Source organism: Apteryx rowi, unplaced genomic scaffold, assembly GCF_003343035.1.
Source record: "Apteryx rowi isolate R43461 unplaced genomic scaffold, aptRow1 scaffold_13, whole genome shotgun sequence".
Taxonomy (NCBI): Eukaryota; Metazoa; Chordata; class Aves; order Apterygiformes; family Apterygidae; genus Apteryx; species Apteryx rowi.
In genome coordinates, this window is record NW_020447530.1 from 4,883,805 (window position 1) to 4,902,128 (window position 18,324).

At 46.9% G+C, this 18,324-nt stretch overlaps 1 protein-coding gene across 10 annotated transcripts in view; it reads left to right on the forward strand.

Annotated features, from left to right (window-relative positions):
- FBXO34 (F-box protein 34) overlaps window positions 1–18,324 on the forward strand; it is a 29,946-nt gene that overhangs the window by 834 nt on the left and 10,788 nt on the right. For 3 of the 10 annotated variants that reach the window (XR_003251950.1, XR_003251952.1, XM_026056077.1), the window contains exon 2: window positions 12,693–12,888. The exons of 1 other annotated variant lie outside the window; for it this stretch is intronic. Coding sequence is in view for 3 of the 9 variants with exons in the window: in XM_026056077.1 (XP_025911862.1) it covers window positions 12,812–12,888 (77 nt within the window). In the remaining 6 variants the exon portion in view is untranslated. Of the gene's footprint in view, window positions 1–10,451; window positions 10,537–12,692; window positions 12,889–13,162; window positions 13,308–14,390; window positions 14,504–18,324 lie in introns of those variants that run through there. 6 more of the 10 variants (XM_026056081.1, XM_026056080.1, XM_026056079.1 and 3 more) reach the window with 5 other exon arrangements.

The window sequence follows — 18,324 nt, forward strand, 5'->3', positions numbered from 1 at the left end:
GAGACTTGCCCTCTCAGAGAGGCAGAGGTGGATCTGCTCACGGCTTTAAGGCAGGACCCTTCTGCGTGCTGAGCTTCCCTTTACAGTGGATAAGCAGACATCTTGCAGGTATCCTGTATCTTTTAAACAGGTGGTGTTCTGGGGTGGGGAAACTTGCTCTTTGGCTTCAGACCTTTGAAACGTCACTTCTTTAGTATTATTATTTTTTTAAAAACTCAGTAGTCTTGTGGGCATACTGAGAACCCTTCTACTGGCTTAATGTTGTTCAAACCATTTAATTGGTTTTCCAAAGCTTTTATTTTATCCATAACATTGGAAGGTGAAAGGGGAGCTCTGCATCTGCATTATGGTCACATTTTCCTATATCCTATTAGCAGATTCCAAGATTGTTTAATGTGCTCTCCACCCATTTCGTTTGGCTGCAACCTTTGCTCCCATGAAAACAAGGCTGATTGTTCCGAATTGCTGTGTGTATGTGCTTTGGCACGGCATGAAGGTACCTATAATAACACAAGCATTGTCTGGAGAGAGGAAAAAAAAAGGCAGTTTGCAGCAATAACTACAAATAAAAGGGTGCAGTACTGGGGCAAGACAGACAGTGGTAGTTTTCCCACCCGTCATGTACAACAGATTCTCAGTGTGGTCACCCCTCGGCGTGAGCTGCATGTCAGTGATATGGGCTTTAGTGCAGCCTGTGAATATTGGGAATAAGGCACTGAAGTATTTGCATGCTGTTCCAAGTTTCTCTTTCCTGGACACGGTTCCGCTGCTCATATCTAGGGATGGGGAGGCTGAATGACTTTTGGACAATGGCGGATTTTATTTGCATGCTGTGAGCAGTTTAACAAGTGCATGTGCTAAATGAAGCGTTGCCACTTCCAGTTAGCAGCTGACGCACCCTTCAAAAAAAAAAAAAGAAAAAAAAGGTGCCTTTAGGTTTAACAGTGGGGTTTTGAGGGGTGACATTGTGCCGTGTGTTTGAGCGGACAGTCGGTTGCACCAAGACTGAATGTTAACTCGAAATGCTGCAGGATTCAGCAAATAACCAACCAAAGCTCCTTCGGGCTGAAGTAATTTTCACTCGTCTCCGCACACGGTGGAATAAAGCCTGCTTAAGTGCAAAGTTCGGAAGTAACGCAATTGTTTTAAATGGTTAGTGTCCCAGGACTTGAGGATATTGAACAAAAACTGGCGCTTCTTGCAGAAGTTTGGTTTTCTCCCCAGACAGGAAGCCGTAGACTATTAAAAAAGAGGCAGGGAGGGAGGCTAGTGACCCTCTCACTAAATCAGGAGGCTTGAATTTGGTGCCGGGTCTGAAGCTGAAAGGGCTGGAAGCGCTGCAAGATTTAGTGATTCCCTTGCTCTGCAGCGAGCAGCCAAGATGATGGGGAAGGACTGTCAAGAAGCCAGTCCCGCTAAAAAGAGCGGCTTTGTGGTACGGTCGAGGAAATCCGGAGAACCTGGGAAAAGCAACAGCTGGTTTTGGAGGTGGTGAAGAAGTTTGCTCTCGGCATAGTTTGCTCTTGCAGCGGAGCCGGTGGAGGGAACTGGATACCAAGCCGGAGTCGGCACACCCAGTGTTTAGCACAGGCATCCTGTAAAGACGCTTCTTGGTACCGTGATGTGTTTCTCTGTGACAAATCCCTTGCAGGGCGACATCTCACCGAGGCAGAAGTGAATAACATCAGCACCTGTGGGTTCGCACAAAGATACGTGTAAAAAAAAAAAAAAAACAAAAAACCCCCCACAAATTGGGAAGTATTTGATGCTTTTCCTTAACAGCAGTAAAAAAGGCAGTTTTAATGGATGTATAAAGTGATACTCGTTGAGGGATGCCGTTCTCCGAGAAGGAAACGATGACCGAAAATGCATTAAAAAGAGGGAGGGGTTGCTCGCAGGGTGTGCCCATGAATTGCGATGACTGGAAGTGTGATAACGCAGCTGGCCGATCGTCTGTACCAAAGTACGAAGCACGGTGACTTTCCAGGTTGTCGAAACTTGCATCCCCCAAAACCCCCTGCTTTGCTCTTACTAACAGGTTAATGCGCGGTAATTGGCTGTGAAAAAACCTGGGGGAATTTTCCCTCGCTATGATGCACAGCCTCTCTGCTGTCTGTTTGGCAACTGCACCTTTCGATGATTAAAACCTGGCTTATTTATTTTTTTTAACCTGCTATTCTTCTTTCCTCTGTTTATTTTTTTGCATCTTGCTACTTCTCGGGGAGCAGTTGATTGCTCTTCCGGCTAATGTGCAAAACCCAAGATAATGTAAGGTTAGGAAATGGAAACTGCAGATGGGTATCTCTACTTCTAAAAAAAACCCCAACAACTACAAACCTAGATGATTATGTGAGGCTTTTTAACATGCATTGCTGCTGCATTTCTAAAAATAATTTGGTTTTCCATACAGGACTGGGAAAAAGCGAGACTTTTAAAAGTTCGCTTTGGCTTTCTAAGATACCGTGGCGCTTGCCCCTCTCAAATTCATAATCATGCTGCTGTGGCCGCCTATCTTTTAGGAAGCAGTTGTAATTACCCCCAGATCGCAGGAGTCGCTCGGCACCGGCGTCGCTCTGCTCTCGGCGCATAGTTTCGTCGCTCTGTAGTGTTTTGAGAGGCTGCGGGGTGGGATGTGGCTGCAGCGAGTTTCCAGATTCCTAACAGTGCGAGGGACTGTTTTTAATAGTGATGATAAAAACAGTTATTCCCAGTTGGAGGTTAGTCAGTGGTACAATTATCGGAGCTATGAAATAGTGCAGAGATGGCTCCGGGTGGAAAAACGAAGGCCTGAAGCTCGTTTTCTTGAGGGAGCTGTTTGAAACCATTTCCTGCAAGCTCGTAGGATATTAGCAAGCGATGTTAGACGGTGAGAGATCAGGCCGGGGCGGCTTGATTATTGCTTTAGCAATTTAGCTTTCGGGCCGGCAGATTTGAGCTGGCTTTCAGGAGAGAGCTTTCGCAGCAGTCTGTTGCTGCAAGCCGGGATGCCGAGCAGGAGCGCCGGAGGTGGCAGCTTTAGGTTGTTCTGCCCTTGTACAGCCTGCGCACGCTGCCTCTCCCTTGGGAAGGCTAAAAGTGCGCAGAGTATTTTCACGGTCAGGTAACAGTCCCCAGCTTGAAATCTAGATCATTTAAACCATCCTTCGTAAGAAGCAGTTTGGGGTACTCTGTGCTCTGCTTAGCTTCCTGCAGCTTGGGTTTTTTTTCATTTGTATTTTCACTGCTTTGCCCCAGAGGGGGAAACCTTGAAAAGAGGCTATTGATCGTGCTGGGGATTGGTTATTGAGTTAGATAGTAATATGTGTATTTTCCTTAACCGTCTTGCTTATAAAGCTATTCTTCTATTTCTAAAAGTCATGTGAAAGAAAAATAGATCTGATTTTTTTTTTCCAGTCTTTTCTAAAAGTTGATGCTTCTAAAATGGTGACCTATAAGGAATCTAAATAGTGACCTGTAAGGAATTACAATAGAAGAATTTTTGGTGTAGAGGTGTTCTTGTGGGGTCCACGTTACTAAATTTTGGAGGTTAAATGGGAAGGATTTTGAGCAAAACTTCTCACAGTGAACAAAGTACTTGAGCACGCAGAAGCCAGACTTTATTGAAATTTAAATGCTGCTTTTTCAGCCTTTGCTTTTTTCTTTAAAGAATGAGTGACAGCAAAACTTGTGCTATGGTTGGAACTTCTGAAAATTTCACTGTGTTAGTTGCTAGGCCTAGCTTTAACTACAGAACTCTTAAAAAAAAAATTACTGACTGCTTTGTTTCAAGTAACTTTTAGAGTTATTAATGGAAAAATATCTTTAGATCTTTTTCTGGCTACATTTTGAAAGATCCCCAGGTTCAAAATTAGCTTAGATTTTACAACGTTCTTTTGAAACACTCGTGCCAAAAGATACTGCTTTTAATGTTGGTCTCTGCTGCCGTTTACCAGCCAAAAAAACCAACCTTATCTGCAGCCGAGTTTGTTCGGCAGAAGATGTTCTGTGCATGTTCTTCTTCTAAAAAATGTGGATAAAAACAAGCAGAGGCTTTGGCTGGGAAAGTATTTAGCAGATACTATCGCCCGCCTTCCGTCTTCATCCAAAGCAGTTTAGCCTTAAGATGTCACTGGTCATCCGCCTGTGCTTTTGAGTATCCCAGACCCTTTTCCGATCTCCTGTGTTTCTTCAAGTCGTGGAGCGGCTTAGCGGCAAGAAATGGTAACAGTAATGTGGAGGTATTTTCCTTATTTTCCCTACAGATCCGTGGTTTCTCAGGTTACTATGAGTTGAGGCACTTTGAATGCGTAAGTGAAACGCAGTACAAAGGCTGTTTCGGGGAGAGGTGGGGTAGGATTAACTATTAAAAATATGGCGAAACCTCTATTTCTGAAATTTGGGCCGTCTTCTATTTCTGACCTATTACTTATACGTGGATGCAGGTGTTGAATGTGGTGTTGCAGGTTGCTGCTGAAACTGCATAGCTGGGAAGTGCGCCCGCCCAGGCTTCTTCAGTAGTTAGTGCTGGTTTTGTACAGCCCTTCTAAGCTTTAAAGCATATGTTTTGTATCATATGACCAGCTGTACATCTGAACCAATTTACATATCAGTAAAGCATTTTCATTCCTGTCTAATGGCTGCATAGACCATGTTAGAAGGTGACACTAAATAATGCATTTTTTGCTTAGGTAGGCAGTAGCCTCTTCTTTGTATTTTAGTAAGATAGCAATGGGAAGAACAGTGAATCCAAAACTAGTGGTGGTTTTGTTTTGTTTTGTTTTTTTTAAGCTGTTCATCATGAATCTCTGCTGTTCGAGGAGCTAATGGGCTGCTTCCTTTAGAATTAGCTAGATCTATTTTTTTTTTGTCCTCAGCAGGAGTAGTCGTGCCTTGGTTTGTAAAACATTATAGGCAAAGTAGTCAGACCTTCCTATTTTGTGTTATCTGTCCCAAAGTTAGGTAACCATAGTATAACAGTCTTCCTAAGTTTTTAGAGTGTAAACTTTTTGTAAGCTGCTGACATATAGGTTTGAAATTTCAGAGTCTGGCTGTTGCACATGATTCTTGAAAGATGAGGGATAGTTTTTATTATGCAAGCATGAAGTTGGGGCATTGGCAGTCTTGTAACGTAAGCAAAACTTTGAAAAGATTTAAGATTTCATGACAAATCATGGGAAATATTGGTGCACAACATTGTGAAAGACACTAGTATGTGAAAAGAGGGTGGATCAGGTGTATAATAGAAAAATCTGGGCATGTTGAATTACAGAAATACTATTAACTCTCGGCACAGTTGCTTTTAAAAGCTTTTTGCCTGACTGTTTTTATCTTTTTAATCTAGTATTTGTGTTGCTGTAGCAAAGCTTCCAATTGTTGAATTTGGTTTTGGAGACCCTTAGGAAAAACTGGACGCTTTTGAGATGCGTGGTGAAGATTGTAGCCTCCCAACTCTGTGATGTGTTGGCTTAACAAATCCATGCGGACAAAATTGTCTATCTTATTTTTGCGTCCTTGTTTTGGTGGGATAATATTCATAGTGGTATGTGACAGAGAAATCGTGACATTGCTTTTTGGTTAAAGGGCAAGATCCCATAGAAATCAATGATTCTCTACTCTGCTGAGCTATTTAGGGCTGGACCTGTGATTGGAGTATATGGGGCAATCTGTGCGTGAAGGCAGAACTGTCATCCCTAAGGCTGGGCTTGCATAAAGCAGCTACAGCCGTATTTAATTCAGTGAATTAAATATCAAAGCTGATGACCTAGCGTTAAGCACTAAATTTACCTGCTGTGGCACTCTCCTTATTAACAAAATCCTAAAATAGGAAGAAGGAACTGGATTAGATAGGATTAGAAGTCAGCTGTGGATTTGGTCTTCTACTTGAGAAGCAATTTGACATCCGTAGGAAAGGTGTACAGGAGCAATTATTCTTATGTGCTGTACGCCGTGGTGCAGGGAGACTTCTTGCTTATATAGTGTCGAGTAGGAGATTCTTGGTTGGTAGGTGTGCCGTGCTGCTGGATCCCTAACAAGCTCTTGCTGGCTGACTAGTGAGCAATTCCCGTCAGCCAGACCGTGCGATGGTCAATTTATTAGCTGGAGCAGCAAGAATGAATCTCCCAACATGTGCCAAAATGAGTCAAGTGGACCTCTCCAGCCAGGAGCCCTAACATCCAAAAGCAAAATAGGGTGATGAAATTATTGTTGACAGTCTTAATCTGCCACGTCACTGTTCTGGTAATGAGAATCTCCTTGAGCAAACTAATGTTGCGTTCTTGAAAAAGATAGGGTTCCTCCTTTTTCTGATTTTTAACTGCCTGCGTTTCTCTAAAGCAGGGTGGGTTGGCTCTCTATCGGTATGCAGGTTGATCTCGTTTTCATCTAGACTGTCTGGATTTGTGCATCTCTGGTGTTTGTCCTAAAACTCCAATTTAATGTCACTTGTGCATCCTGCTGCGGCTTCTGACGTTCTTTGCACGTACGGGAGCAATCCAGTGAGACTTCTGCCTTGCAAAACGAGGGCACATAGTCTCCAGAGCTCCCAGAGTACTTATCTACTATTTCTGGAACCAGTTCTGTTGCTTCTATAATAGGAAGGCTTCTGGAAGCTTTCTCTTTCCCCTTGCCCCGAGAAAGTAGCCTTGCAGCTGAGCTTCCGTTAGTGCAGAATCTGCATAGCAAAACCAATCGAGTTTTAGATGCTAAATAATTCAGACGTGGCTCATAGATCATGTGGCCTTAAATGCAAAGTGCTGCAGTGAGTGTCTTCACCCATACCTAGAAACCCAGGAAAGCAGCAGCTGTAGCCCGGCTGAGTGGTGTTCAGCCACCTCCGATTTATCATTCTGGGCACGCGATAGATCACGCAGTGACAGCGAGCGCCAAAGTAGGTGGTAGCTTTCTAGAAAGTGAAGTAATGTGTGGTCCGTGCACGTTTGTCACCAGCGCTGCAGCAGCACTGGCAAATATCCGATGCGCTGTTTTTGTTTCCCACTTGGATAAAGCAGAACAAATCTACCGAGCCAGCTCTTAGCTCCCTCACAGTTGAGCAACAGATGATGTTCTTAACCAAATTGCGCAAGACAGCTGAAACCTTTCAGGAATTGTTGAACGAGGGAAACATTTTGTGATTAATTCCCATATTAAAAGACGGGGTTAACAAGGTGCAGCAGAGCTTATCTTTTCTTTTTCCCTTTTGAGGTTTTTTTTTTTTTTGAAGGGGAGGGGGACTTCTTAAATCATTCCAACACTAACCATACGTAAAGGAGAAAAGACACAAGAGCTACAAATTTTAAACCTCTTGTTCTTTATTGACGTGATCTTGGAAGGGAAGACAGGTTCTCCCTGTGGTGCTTCATTAGAATAGGTGTTTCATAAGCAAGCAGTGCTGTTTGACGGCAGTGAGCAGTCAAACGTCGTTTGTGAACCCCACGTGCTCGTTCCCTTCTTCCGAAACGCCGCGTGTTGTGCGCTCGGAAGCGTTTATTTTCCATCGCCTTGGAAGAATCTGAAAAATGCTTTGTGGCAGATGTCTTTTCTGGCACGACTAAAGGTGAGGGTTCAGGATGGTAGGAGCCGATCTGAGCTGGAGCTGCAGCAGACCTTGTCTGCTACCTGTTGTGCCAGGCCGGTGTCTGCCGGGTCCTGTGGTGGATGGGGTCTGGGAGCCCTCCTCTTCTGGACTGGGTTTCTCCCAGTTCAGCTCCTTGAACTGGTTCAGATGAGAAGATCAGACTAGTATTGGTGCTGATACAAGGGATGGAGTGAGAGCGTTGGATGGCAGAGGGGGGTGAGACCCCACCACCATACGAGTTATAACTGCTGACCCAGCTGTGGGGCCGCACAGTGATTCTGAACCCACACACCCTCCATGCTGCCCTGGAGCTCCAAGCTTGAATTTATGTAGAGATCTCCAGTGTCTTCCAGACTTCAGTTAAGTAACTACTTACTCTATTACTGTATTATCTGGGGAGCGGGACACAGATGAGAGCTCAAGGGAGCTTCCAGGAGGACCGGAGTGAATTTGATTGGGAAACGAACTGGAGGAGACAGTGCCAAGATCAGCTGCATGCTGCTTGGTCTGCTTAGATTCCCACCAACGAGAAGACCCGGCGGCAGCAGGCTTTATGGCGTCAATGGGCATGGGAAGCTGTGCCCTCGTTTCAGCTGGAGCCCATGTGGCAGCAGTCGTTACTGCTTTTGGGTTAGATAATGCGAGATGTGCGCAAAGTTAGACCTGTTGAACATCAGAGAGGAGGTTCATCAGAGAGGACCACGTGGTGGTTGGCAAGGACTAGCGTTCTTCCGTGGCAGCCGTGTTTAGGGTGGCTCCTTTCAACTTTCTGGTTAGAAGTTAAAAAGCTGCTCTGCAAAGCTTGACGTGACTTAAAGACTCTAGCCTGATTGTAGGTATTAATTCTTACATGTCTTAGTGGTTTTAAGGTGGATACAGTTTCTCTACTAGATACCTAGTTTCATGTGAGGGTTTGTTACCAGCTGCAGGTGGATGGAAATCTAAAGGTAAACTCGCTCTAAAACTCTTTGTAAGACAGTTTTAGTTAAAATGTGCTTGTTTTCTCTTATTTTGCTTCAAACTCTTTTGCTAAACAAAGAAGTAAAATGTAGCTGATGAACCGAGTGTGGAAAAGTAGTTCTTCACAGTGTTTAAAACGTGGATATTAGCCTGCCTTTCTCTGAACTGTTTTTTTGTGTGGTTTTCCTCCAAGTTTCCTTGCTCTTTTTGGGTCCTCGCTGTGGCGTGTTTTTGTTTTTGAACTTGGAACGAGCCAGTCTGTGAAATGAGCTGCTTGAATAAGCTGAAAGGAAAAAATCATTCTTTCTGCACCTGCTGGAACAGCCTTTCAGTTGAACTCTCGTTCCAAGCGCGTAGCTCCTAGCTGCCGCTGGCTCAGTGGCTTAACTTTTCTCGGACTTTGACAACGGACGCATACTGCTCAGATACTTAGAGTAGATTTAAACAGGTAGTAAAATTAGGAGCTGGAATGCATTGCAGTAACCTCAGGTTGAGTCAACTTTAAAAAGAAAGTATGATTTAAAAAAAAATGTTTTAAGAAAAATAAATAGAAATTTGAGTCCATCTTGCAAAAACTCAAATCCTTGCTATGTTTGACTAGAACGCAAAAAATTGAGCTGCTAGGGCTGCTGCAGCCTGTTCGGTATATGCACACAATACTGTTCCAAACTGCATCTATCTATAGGTCTCTAATTAAGAGATGGAGTGCGTGGACCAGCTGTATGATCTCATGTCTAATCCGGTCTGGCAGCTTCTGGGGCTTGCTAGTTATCATGAAACGTGAAGCTGAGACTAGATAAAGCGGGCAGTGGCTTTCTGCTGAAGCCTGCCTCTCTTGGGAGAGTCTAATGCTTTGATAAGGGCTCCAGGTGGGGTTTTGGGGGAGGTGGGGAGGGCTTAGGGATGGCTAGGCTGGAAAACGGTGGAATTGCCTGTCTGGTGGAACATGCTTTCAGAGATGGGGATAATGTAACAACCCAAAGTGGAGCTGGGTGGGGAGAATGGACATGCAACTCTATTCTTGCAAGAAAACAAACCAACCAGCCAACCCACAGATATCTCTATTATAAGGCCTCAGCACTGGTTATTGCTTGAAAGATTAAATATCCATCGTAGTGAATATTTTTTGGTATCAAGTCTTCTATCTGAGTTCCCTTTTGAAGTACTTGCCGTTGCTTTCTTCTGTGTCCTGAGCGTGTCGATGGTCTTTGCCTGGCTGACACAGTGCTATGGCCCTTGCAGAGCCAGAGAGCACCCTAGAGCTAGCCTGTGGGTCAGGTGCATGATTGCAAGGGGACCCTTTGGGTTTGGACACTCTTGGTTTAGACCCTTGCACCTTATTTGTTAATATTTGGCACTAAAGGCAGTAACTCGGAATGAAAATGCGACTGGCAGGGGCTATATTGCTTTTGCCAACAGTGTGATTTCTGTTTGGAACCGGACCCTAGGGCATTACCTCCTGGCTGAAAAAAGCAAATTTTCTGCCAGGGTGAGCCCATCCTTTGAGCTGTTTTTTATACAAGTTAATGCTGCTACTGTTTAAAACAGACGTGTTCATTGCAAAAAAAAAAAAAAAAAAAAAAAAAACCTTTAGTTACCACCACACCTAAAGCTTCCCGAGGCTGTAGTGCATTGCTCCATAGGTGAAGAGACCTTTCCCCTCCTCCCACGTGAGCCAATTTTTCCTTAACTGCAGCAGCAGCTCAAAAATGATGGTAAGATGGGGAGTTTTGTGGGACTGCTCAGTGAGCTGCCGTCCGTTTCTTAGCGAACATGATGCTTCACGCTGCCAACATCTGACTCCTTCCCACATCTTGTGCATAGAGGCATATGCTTGGGTGTGGTTGCTAAAAAGAAAAACAACCCGATTGGCCTTTTGGTTTCCTCTTCTGTTTTGCTTATTTGCGCATCCGTATTTCGGTTCTCAAGCTGCACTCGGCTCTGCAAAGCTAACCCCGCAGCTGATGTACCTTGTGATAAGCAACGACCCCGGTTGAGGAGGACGCAGGGGTTGTAAAAAGGCAGTAAGTATCTCTGTGCTAGCTTAGATGCTGGGGTTTAGGCTCGCAAGCCCAGCTTTTTGCTACTTGCCTGGTAGGAATTTGCCGGTAGCTTGCTGCCCCTAATAGGTTATTTTAGCTCTTTTCTGTGTACCAGCAGCGAGAGGAGGGGAAGCAGCACGCTTTGCACAGAGCTGCAGCGTGATCTGGGCTGCGGCGCCCGTGGGAACTCGCCTGCGCCCGCTTTGTTGGCTTCTGCTTTCGTCTGGTAGGTGTTGGTCCCCTCGCGGACGTGCGGCGGGCTGTGATGTGACGGCGCGGCCGCCTCTGCGTGGGTTGGCGTTACGCCTGCCGCGGCCTGAACAAGTTATCCTGGTGGCTTCGCTTCTCGAGCTCGCTTTTTCCTGCAAATGAGATCTTTTTGACTTCAATTTTTTGTCAGGCTTTTTATCACTTACTTTTTTTCCTTTATGCTCGGCGAAGGAGTAGGACTAGGGCAAAGCGTCTAGTGCTGCTCACCGGGAGTATATAGTGACTTTTGCATTTCTCTTACTGCTTGCTTACTGCTACTGTACTTAAAGGGGAAGAGTTTTAGCTAGTAAAAAAAAGTGACCAGCTGCCTTAAAAATGGTGTGATTGCATTTATTTGGGTGTGGATATAATCGTGTTTCTGTGATACAGTTCCTGCTGAGTCTGAAACGCTGGTGTCAGTACAGCCAGAAGCCAGACAAAAGCTTGGATAAAAGTCAGAGTTTCAGTGCTTCTCTTACTGACGGCTCATGAGCGAGTAATGATTTTTGGTTTAACTTTTAGTTTTCATACAACACTAGGCGTATGCTTTCCCTGTGCATTGCTGTTTGTGAATGTCTGGTTTGCATCGTGTTTGTGGATGTGTATTTTACAGCGCCCAGAACTTCAGAAATTTTGGTCGATGTTGCTGATTTTGTTGCCCCTGTTTCACCCTTGCAGGTGGGCTCGTTAGAGGCCGTGGTTAATGTAGTGAAGACAGTGTTTAACTAGAAAGCGTTGATTGCTGCTGCTGTTGACGATGGCAATCTAAGGCCTTGCTTTTGTGAATCTGTGGAGTAGAGGGCACGCTATCGTCCTCCAGCTTTGCCCACGTAACGCCTCGGTCTTCTCGGTCCAACACATTTCTATGTTGTGTAGAGTTCAGCACATATTTCGTGAAGCTTGGAATGTGTTTATATAATATTTTATATATTATTTCAGGCTCCTGCTTACTCAAACGTAGGCAAACGGTTAACCTCTCCTTCACCGCCGCTCGAGAAACCGTGAAATGGCTATAGCTGCCCTATCAAGTCAGCTGGGTCTAAACCGCCTTCTGCTTCTCCTCCTGGAAAGTCAGTCGCCCTGAAAGCCGTTTCGCAGGGAGCGTGGCTGCCGAGCCGGAGTGGACTTCCCAGGCCAGGAGAAGCGCTTAGCGGCAATGTCACCTGGCCCTCGGGGGAGGAAGCAAACCACCTTTAAAGCTGCCTGCCGGCAACTCGAGCTCGGCCGACTGAGTCTGTCCCGGGCGCTTCCGCCGTGTCGCTTTTTCCGCTTACGTTCCAGCTCGAAGGCCGCTGTTCTCTCGCTGTCCAAGCGCGTTGATTCGGTGGTAACAGCGTCTCCCCCAAGGACAAGGCGTCGAAGGCGGCACCCTTGCGCGCGCGGGAGAGATACGGCGGGACGGCCTTGTTTTGGTGAACTCCGCCGCCTTATCTGCGCGTGATGCAAAGGCCGGGCGGCTCTGGCCGTGCTCGGGGACGGCCCGCTGCCCCGCTCGCTTCGCGTCCTTTCCGAAGCCCGGCGCGCCGCTCCGATTAGAGCTGACGTGACTCCCGGGCGGCGTCACGGCTTGCCGCTGCCGGCGGTCCGCCCCGGGAACGCGGCGCCGGGCTCGCGAGCCGGCGGGAGACCTCGCGCGCGCCGTCAGCCGTCAGCGCGGCTCTGGGAGGCGCAGGCCTCCGCCGGGGCGCTTGCGTAAGGGCTGCGGCCGCGTATAAGGCACGGCGTCGTATGTGCCGAAACTCCAGTCGTGATACCGGCACGAGGGCGGTACGTTCTTCTCATTTATACTCTCTGCACGCTGTATATATATTATATATATATTTCCCTCTTGTCCTCAAATCAGCACTGTCGTCTCACGCGATCCCCTTATTTCCCTCTTGTCCCTTCAGTTCCCAGGCGGCAGAGCCACGGCGACGCTCCGGGGCACGGCGAGCCGATGAGGGCGCCTCGGGCCCGCGGCGGGATGGACTGGCAGTGACGGCGTGCCTTAGCCGGAGCGGCGGTGAGGATGAGGAGTTCCTGCAGAGCTGGCCTCCACAGGGAACCGCTCAGCGCCGCAGCGTCTCCCTTCCTCCAAGTCAAACGGTATGAGCAGACCGGCCGGGGCCGGCGCTGGTTAAATCTCTAGCACCGAGCGCTCCTTCGCCCTGCTTTGCTGCTGCGTGGTGTGCCGCTCGCGTATTTGGACCGAAGTCTTGCTTTTGGCTAGTCTTTGTTTCGAAGTGAAATGTTGTAATGGCTTAAGGGCAGAAATGTTCTTTGACATTTTTATTTGATAATGACAACTACAGATTCGCTACAGCTGGTACAGTGCTTGGAGAAGCCTTTGATTTATTTTTTTATTTTTTTTTCTTTTTAGCAACAGCTGTAAATTAATTTGGGAATATGGCTTTGAAGTAAAACTGAACTGGAGAGTGGCTTGCCATAGCAGGCTTTAACATATGCAGTCAGCTTAAAGCAAGCGAAGTGCTGGCAATCGTTGTAGCAGTCTGCCTTGCTATGGAGTAAGTAATTAGATTAGTTTAAGCTCATATTCTGTATTGCTTGCTCTCCTGCGCCTCTTCTTAATAAGAAATGCACGATTGATTTGGAGCCCTTGTGCTTATGTGACAATTAAGCGAACGCCTCTCACTGCATCTCGTTATAGGAACACCGCACAGAACAACTTGTCCTTATGCAAATGCAAGAACATGCCAGTTTGAGTTCAGGCTACTCAAATAAAATAAAATTTTTTTCTTTCTTTTTTTTTTTCTTCCTTTTTCTGAGATTAAGATTCTTAAGCTTCCTCAGTCTGGAGGATGAGAGCCAACTTTCTGGTTTCCCAAAGCTGTGTGGGTTTAAAGCAGACGTTAACCTTTGCTCTCTGTGGTTGGGTAGGCAGCGCATACTCGCGCCGTTGGTCTGATAGTGATTCAGCGCTGGAAAAGACCTCCTGGGTCACCCAGCCCCTTGCTTTCCCAGGCGGTATCTCGCATAATCCGGTTTTGTAAACTCAGAAGTCTAGCCTAAAATCAGCTACGTTTTGCCCCTCTCCTGCCCTAGACCAAGCTGTTACTGAACGTGGCAGATCTAACTGTACGGTTAGAAACTTCCTCTGAATCCTAGGCTGAGCGTTGGTGCCAGCTTGTATTCCTTGGAGCCCGTGCTTATGTTGCCGTTTTGTTAGGAAGGGCTTCGTCTCTGTGGTTTACCCTTTTGCTGTACTCTGCAAACAGCAGTTGTATTCCCTCTGCCACGGTTTTGCTGCGCTAAACCACCCCAGCATTTTCCAGTAGTGTCGTAAATACTGACTGTCATCATCGTTCTCAGCCTGGGCGCATCTCCTCCGAGCTGTGACCAGAGCTGCGTGCCAAGCTCCAGGGGAGATCTTGCAGGAGGGGTTTGCTGCGGTGCCGGTAGCGCCTTATCATAGGATTGCCTCCGTTCGCCTCTGCGTCGCGGAGGTGTCGGGAGCTAATCTGCCCTTCCTAGGTGCCTCCAAAACTTCTTGGTATTCAGCCTCACCATCTGCACTTTAAAATACTGTCCTGTTTCTGTTACTTGGTGTTTTGTTCCTCCTCTGCATTGGTGATGCCTTTCCTTTCTAGCAGTGCAGCTGCAGCATTTGTGCTGAGGTCGTTCTTAACTTCTGAAGTCCACGTGAGTAAGACGTCGTACGTGTCCTTTGTCTGGAAAGATCATTTTCTTCGAGAACCCTCAGGTTGGTCTGGCATATTGAACTCTCCCCTCTCCCCTCTTCTCTCTGTGTCTTTGTAATCCTCTTTGCTTGCAAAATGCCTTTTATATTCCAGTCAGGCTAGCAGGCCCGTAGAGGCTGAGCTCTCACCCTTCTTTTCCTCCCTTGCAGTGTCACCTTCAATATGTGCGACACGTTTGCCTAAGCCATTAAAATATGGTTGCCTCTCAGGAGGTTTAAAATTCCTGCTTCTTGGCCTGTAATTTATGAATCTAATCTATTTTGGATTCTGAAATTAAAATGAGCCTCTCCTTCCAGTTTTCATGAAGCTTCTTGAGGTCCCCTCGGCTTCTCTTGGTCACTTCCACATTCTTGTTCAAATTAACCCCTGGCCTTTTGCCCTTGTGATCAACCTTATCACCCCTCTTCAAAACCAAAGCAAACTCAAAAATTGAGTATTTCGGGGTCTGCCTAGAGTAGTCCTGATCTCTGCCCTGACCTTGCTTACAGCCCTCTTTGTCCCCCTGTCCTTTCTCACAAACTGACGAACCTTTTACTGTTTCTTTATATTTAATATCTTTACAGGGACTAACACTTCACCGGTTCTCACGCGTATTCTTAGGCTTTTTGATCTCTAAGATAAAACTTTCCAGGTGATTTGAAACCTGTGTGTGCTTCCTATACCCTTTGCAAGGTAGTGACATGTTCAGTTGGAGTTTCTTCTGCTCTGGGTTGGGATGGCATCTGTGTAATGGAAATGCCTTTTGACTCCTGGAGAATGCCTCCCGGGTCAAGCTGTCTGCGGTGAAATCCTCTGTACCTCAGTCCAGCTGACTTCATGAACTCCTTTAGGTCTTGAGTTTTGAAAGAACAAACTGACGATTTGCCTTCAGACTTGTTTTTGCTTATTCTTTCTTTTTAACTGTGAGTCTCCTCATAATAGCACAATCCAAGGTTAGTTTCTGCAGCCTTTCATACGTTCTCATGTACGTACAAAGACGAAGACTAAATAGCGTCGCTTCATGCTGGTTCGTTAACTGTTTAATGAAGAAATGTGTTGGCTGTGGTGTCCAAGAAGATCTTGGCCCTGTGGCCATTAACAAATTAGAGAATGAATGTTAAGTCAAGGAAGGTAACGTTTCTGGAAGGAAATACATCACTGTTTCTGTAATATCGGGAATCTCTGTCTCTGTAGCTCTGAGCAGCTCTGAGCAGAAGCCCTATAAACCCACCACTTTTTTTTTTTTTTTTTGCTATCCTTCTCCTCAGTGTTTCCTTGAGCAGATTTATACACGTGATTCCCTCTCATCCCTTAGTCTGCTGCACCCCAGGCATGCAGGCTGTCCCAGCATTTGAGCAAAGTGTTTTTGGAGCAGCTTGTAACCCTGAATACCCAATTTTTCTGTTGATGTTCTTCCCCTCTGTGTTATTTCATCCCTGCATCATCCATAGTATGATTGGGAAGGAGGGGACGTGGGTTGGAGCTTTCTCAGGCTGAACAAAGAATTGTTTCTACGTCATCCGCTTCACGGTACGCGCTCTTGTACAGAAGCCTGGCAAAGGGATGCCACTTTGCCTAGGTGACCCTAGAAAATAGCTGAGGCAGCTGTGGTTTATGCTGCGGGGCGCACGGGTGTGCGTTTACTTAAAATGGGTTTAAAGCACGTTAATGGGTGGGAGCCCTCAAAAGTGAGTGCGGGGGCATCTAGTCTGTGCATAAAGCTTGGCTGTGCAATCTGTCACCGAAAACTCTCAGCTCGGTGAAGGTCTTAGGATCTCGGCATGACTTTTAGCTCCTGTGTAGCTGTATTGGCGTGTCATTCCCCCCACGTCCCCCCAGGTCAGGTTACTTGAACGTCCGACGTGGTAGGGCAGGCTGTGGGGGATCCAACATTAACCTTTAGGCACCTACGTTGCATTTTGGCTCCTAGGCTCTTCTTCCACATCTGGCCTTTACCCCAGGTGAAGGGACACAGCTTCTTCCAGCCACTCTTTCCCCCCGCGGTCACTTGACCAAACTGGTGGCCCATGCATATCGGGTTTGCTCCCGGTCCCTCCCTGCGGAGCCCGCTAGGAGAGCGCTGCTTCAGCAGTCACGGGCCTTCGGCTTCACCTGCGCGGTCTGCCGCAGCGCGCATCCCCCCTGCTCCCCGCTGGATGCATGGATGTTGCAGGCGCTGGGGGGGCCAGAAGCAGTTGCTTTAGTACAAAGTCAGCGTTGCAGGGGAGCGGCGTTTCTAAAAGTCGGATTCCTCCGCAGCTCAGAAGCGAACCACCCTTCGGTCTGGAGCTTCTCCAAGCTTGGACGCTTGCCACGCACTGGAGCAAACTCCGGTGAGCAGCAGCGCGCCGTCCACCCTGGCTGCTCGGCCGGGACTTTCCCGCCCGGCAGAATCCCGGGAATGCCTTTGAAGCAACGCTGGGGCTGCCTCGCCTTGCCCCGCCAGTGCACAGGGCTGGAAACGGCCCCGGAGAGCAGGCCCAAAGGACCCCCCGAGTCCTGCCAGAAACAACAAGCGGCTGACCGTAGTTAACTGTTGCACAGTACTCTGATTTCCATAAATGCCCCTATCCCTTACAGAGGAGCTCAGTTTTCTAAGTGGAGAAATGGATGCCAGGGAAGAGAAGCGCCTTGCCAGAGGTGATGTGTGGTGCGGGTTTTTATTATTGTTGTTTTTTCTTTCTTTTGGCTTACGCCTTTTGCTAGCAAGTCCGGAGGGTCTGCGCAGCGCCGTAGCTGGCGCCGCGCGTGCAGGCAGCAGCGCTAGCAGCTTTCGCAGGCTGGAGCTGGTGTTTACAAAAAGAAATCCACGGGAGACCTCGGGGTTTTGATTGAAAGTTTGGTCTTAAGCAAACCCTGCCGGTGCTTTGCCCGGAAAACTTGCAGTGTGGATGTGCTGTCCAAGTTTAGGGTGCTTTTCTGTTTGTGTGTGTGYGCGTGTGTTCTTGCTGGCCAGAGGAAATCTCTGCGTTTCACAGGGCATTGTGGGAATCGCTGCCCGAGGTGCAGGATGGGACATGTAGGCGATCGCTGGAGCCTAGGAAAAGTAGTGAAAACTGCATCTTTTCTGCCAGTTTTTCCTCTCCAGCATTAGGGATTTCCACTAAAGCAAATATATTATGTTTAGGCCGTTCTGATTTTAAAGATATGTAAATGCAAAAGGATGCGGAAAGGTTCTGGTCAACTCAGGACTGCAGTTTAGGGGCTTTTCCTTTGGTAGGGAAAAGAGGTGTGTGTGCACGCCTCTAAATGCATATATTTCTCTATCTGTCCCCTGTAGTAACTATCTTGATAAAACCATAGCGTGGGGGGGAAAAAGAAAAAAAAAAGCCACAGCTGCAACTCGTGCAAACAGCGAGCTCATTCCAGAAGTTTAAGTATCCTGTTTTTCCTGTGTGCCCAAGACACGGCTGATTAGTACTGGGAAACCCGTCCCTTTTGTTTCACTGGCTGAAGGGTGGAATAACTGTTTAAAAGACAGCCCTGGGAGTTGTTTCCCTGCCAGTGATTCCTGGCAGAATTGTCTCTTATCAGCAATTCAGAACTGCACTTTTGGGATTGAAAGCTGCCTGCGCTTACTCTGTGAACTTCTAAAAAGTCAGTGTCTCTAAAGATAAAATTAGATAGCTTGATAACGTAAAGGGTGGAGGAAAGCAAACAGAATTATTCTGGTGTTACGTATCACAGGGAATTATCACTGACTTCACCTTTTTTTTTTTTTTTTTTAACTATTTTTAGTGTTTTTAAATATTTAAAACCTTGCTGCAGCTGCCACAGTTCTTGGCTTGCCAGCGCTGAAGCGTCGCAGAAGGAAGGTAGACTGCGGGTGGGGACTGGGCTCTGG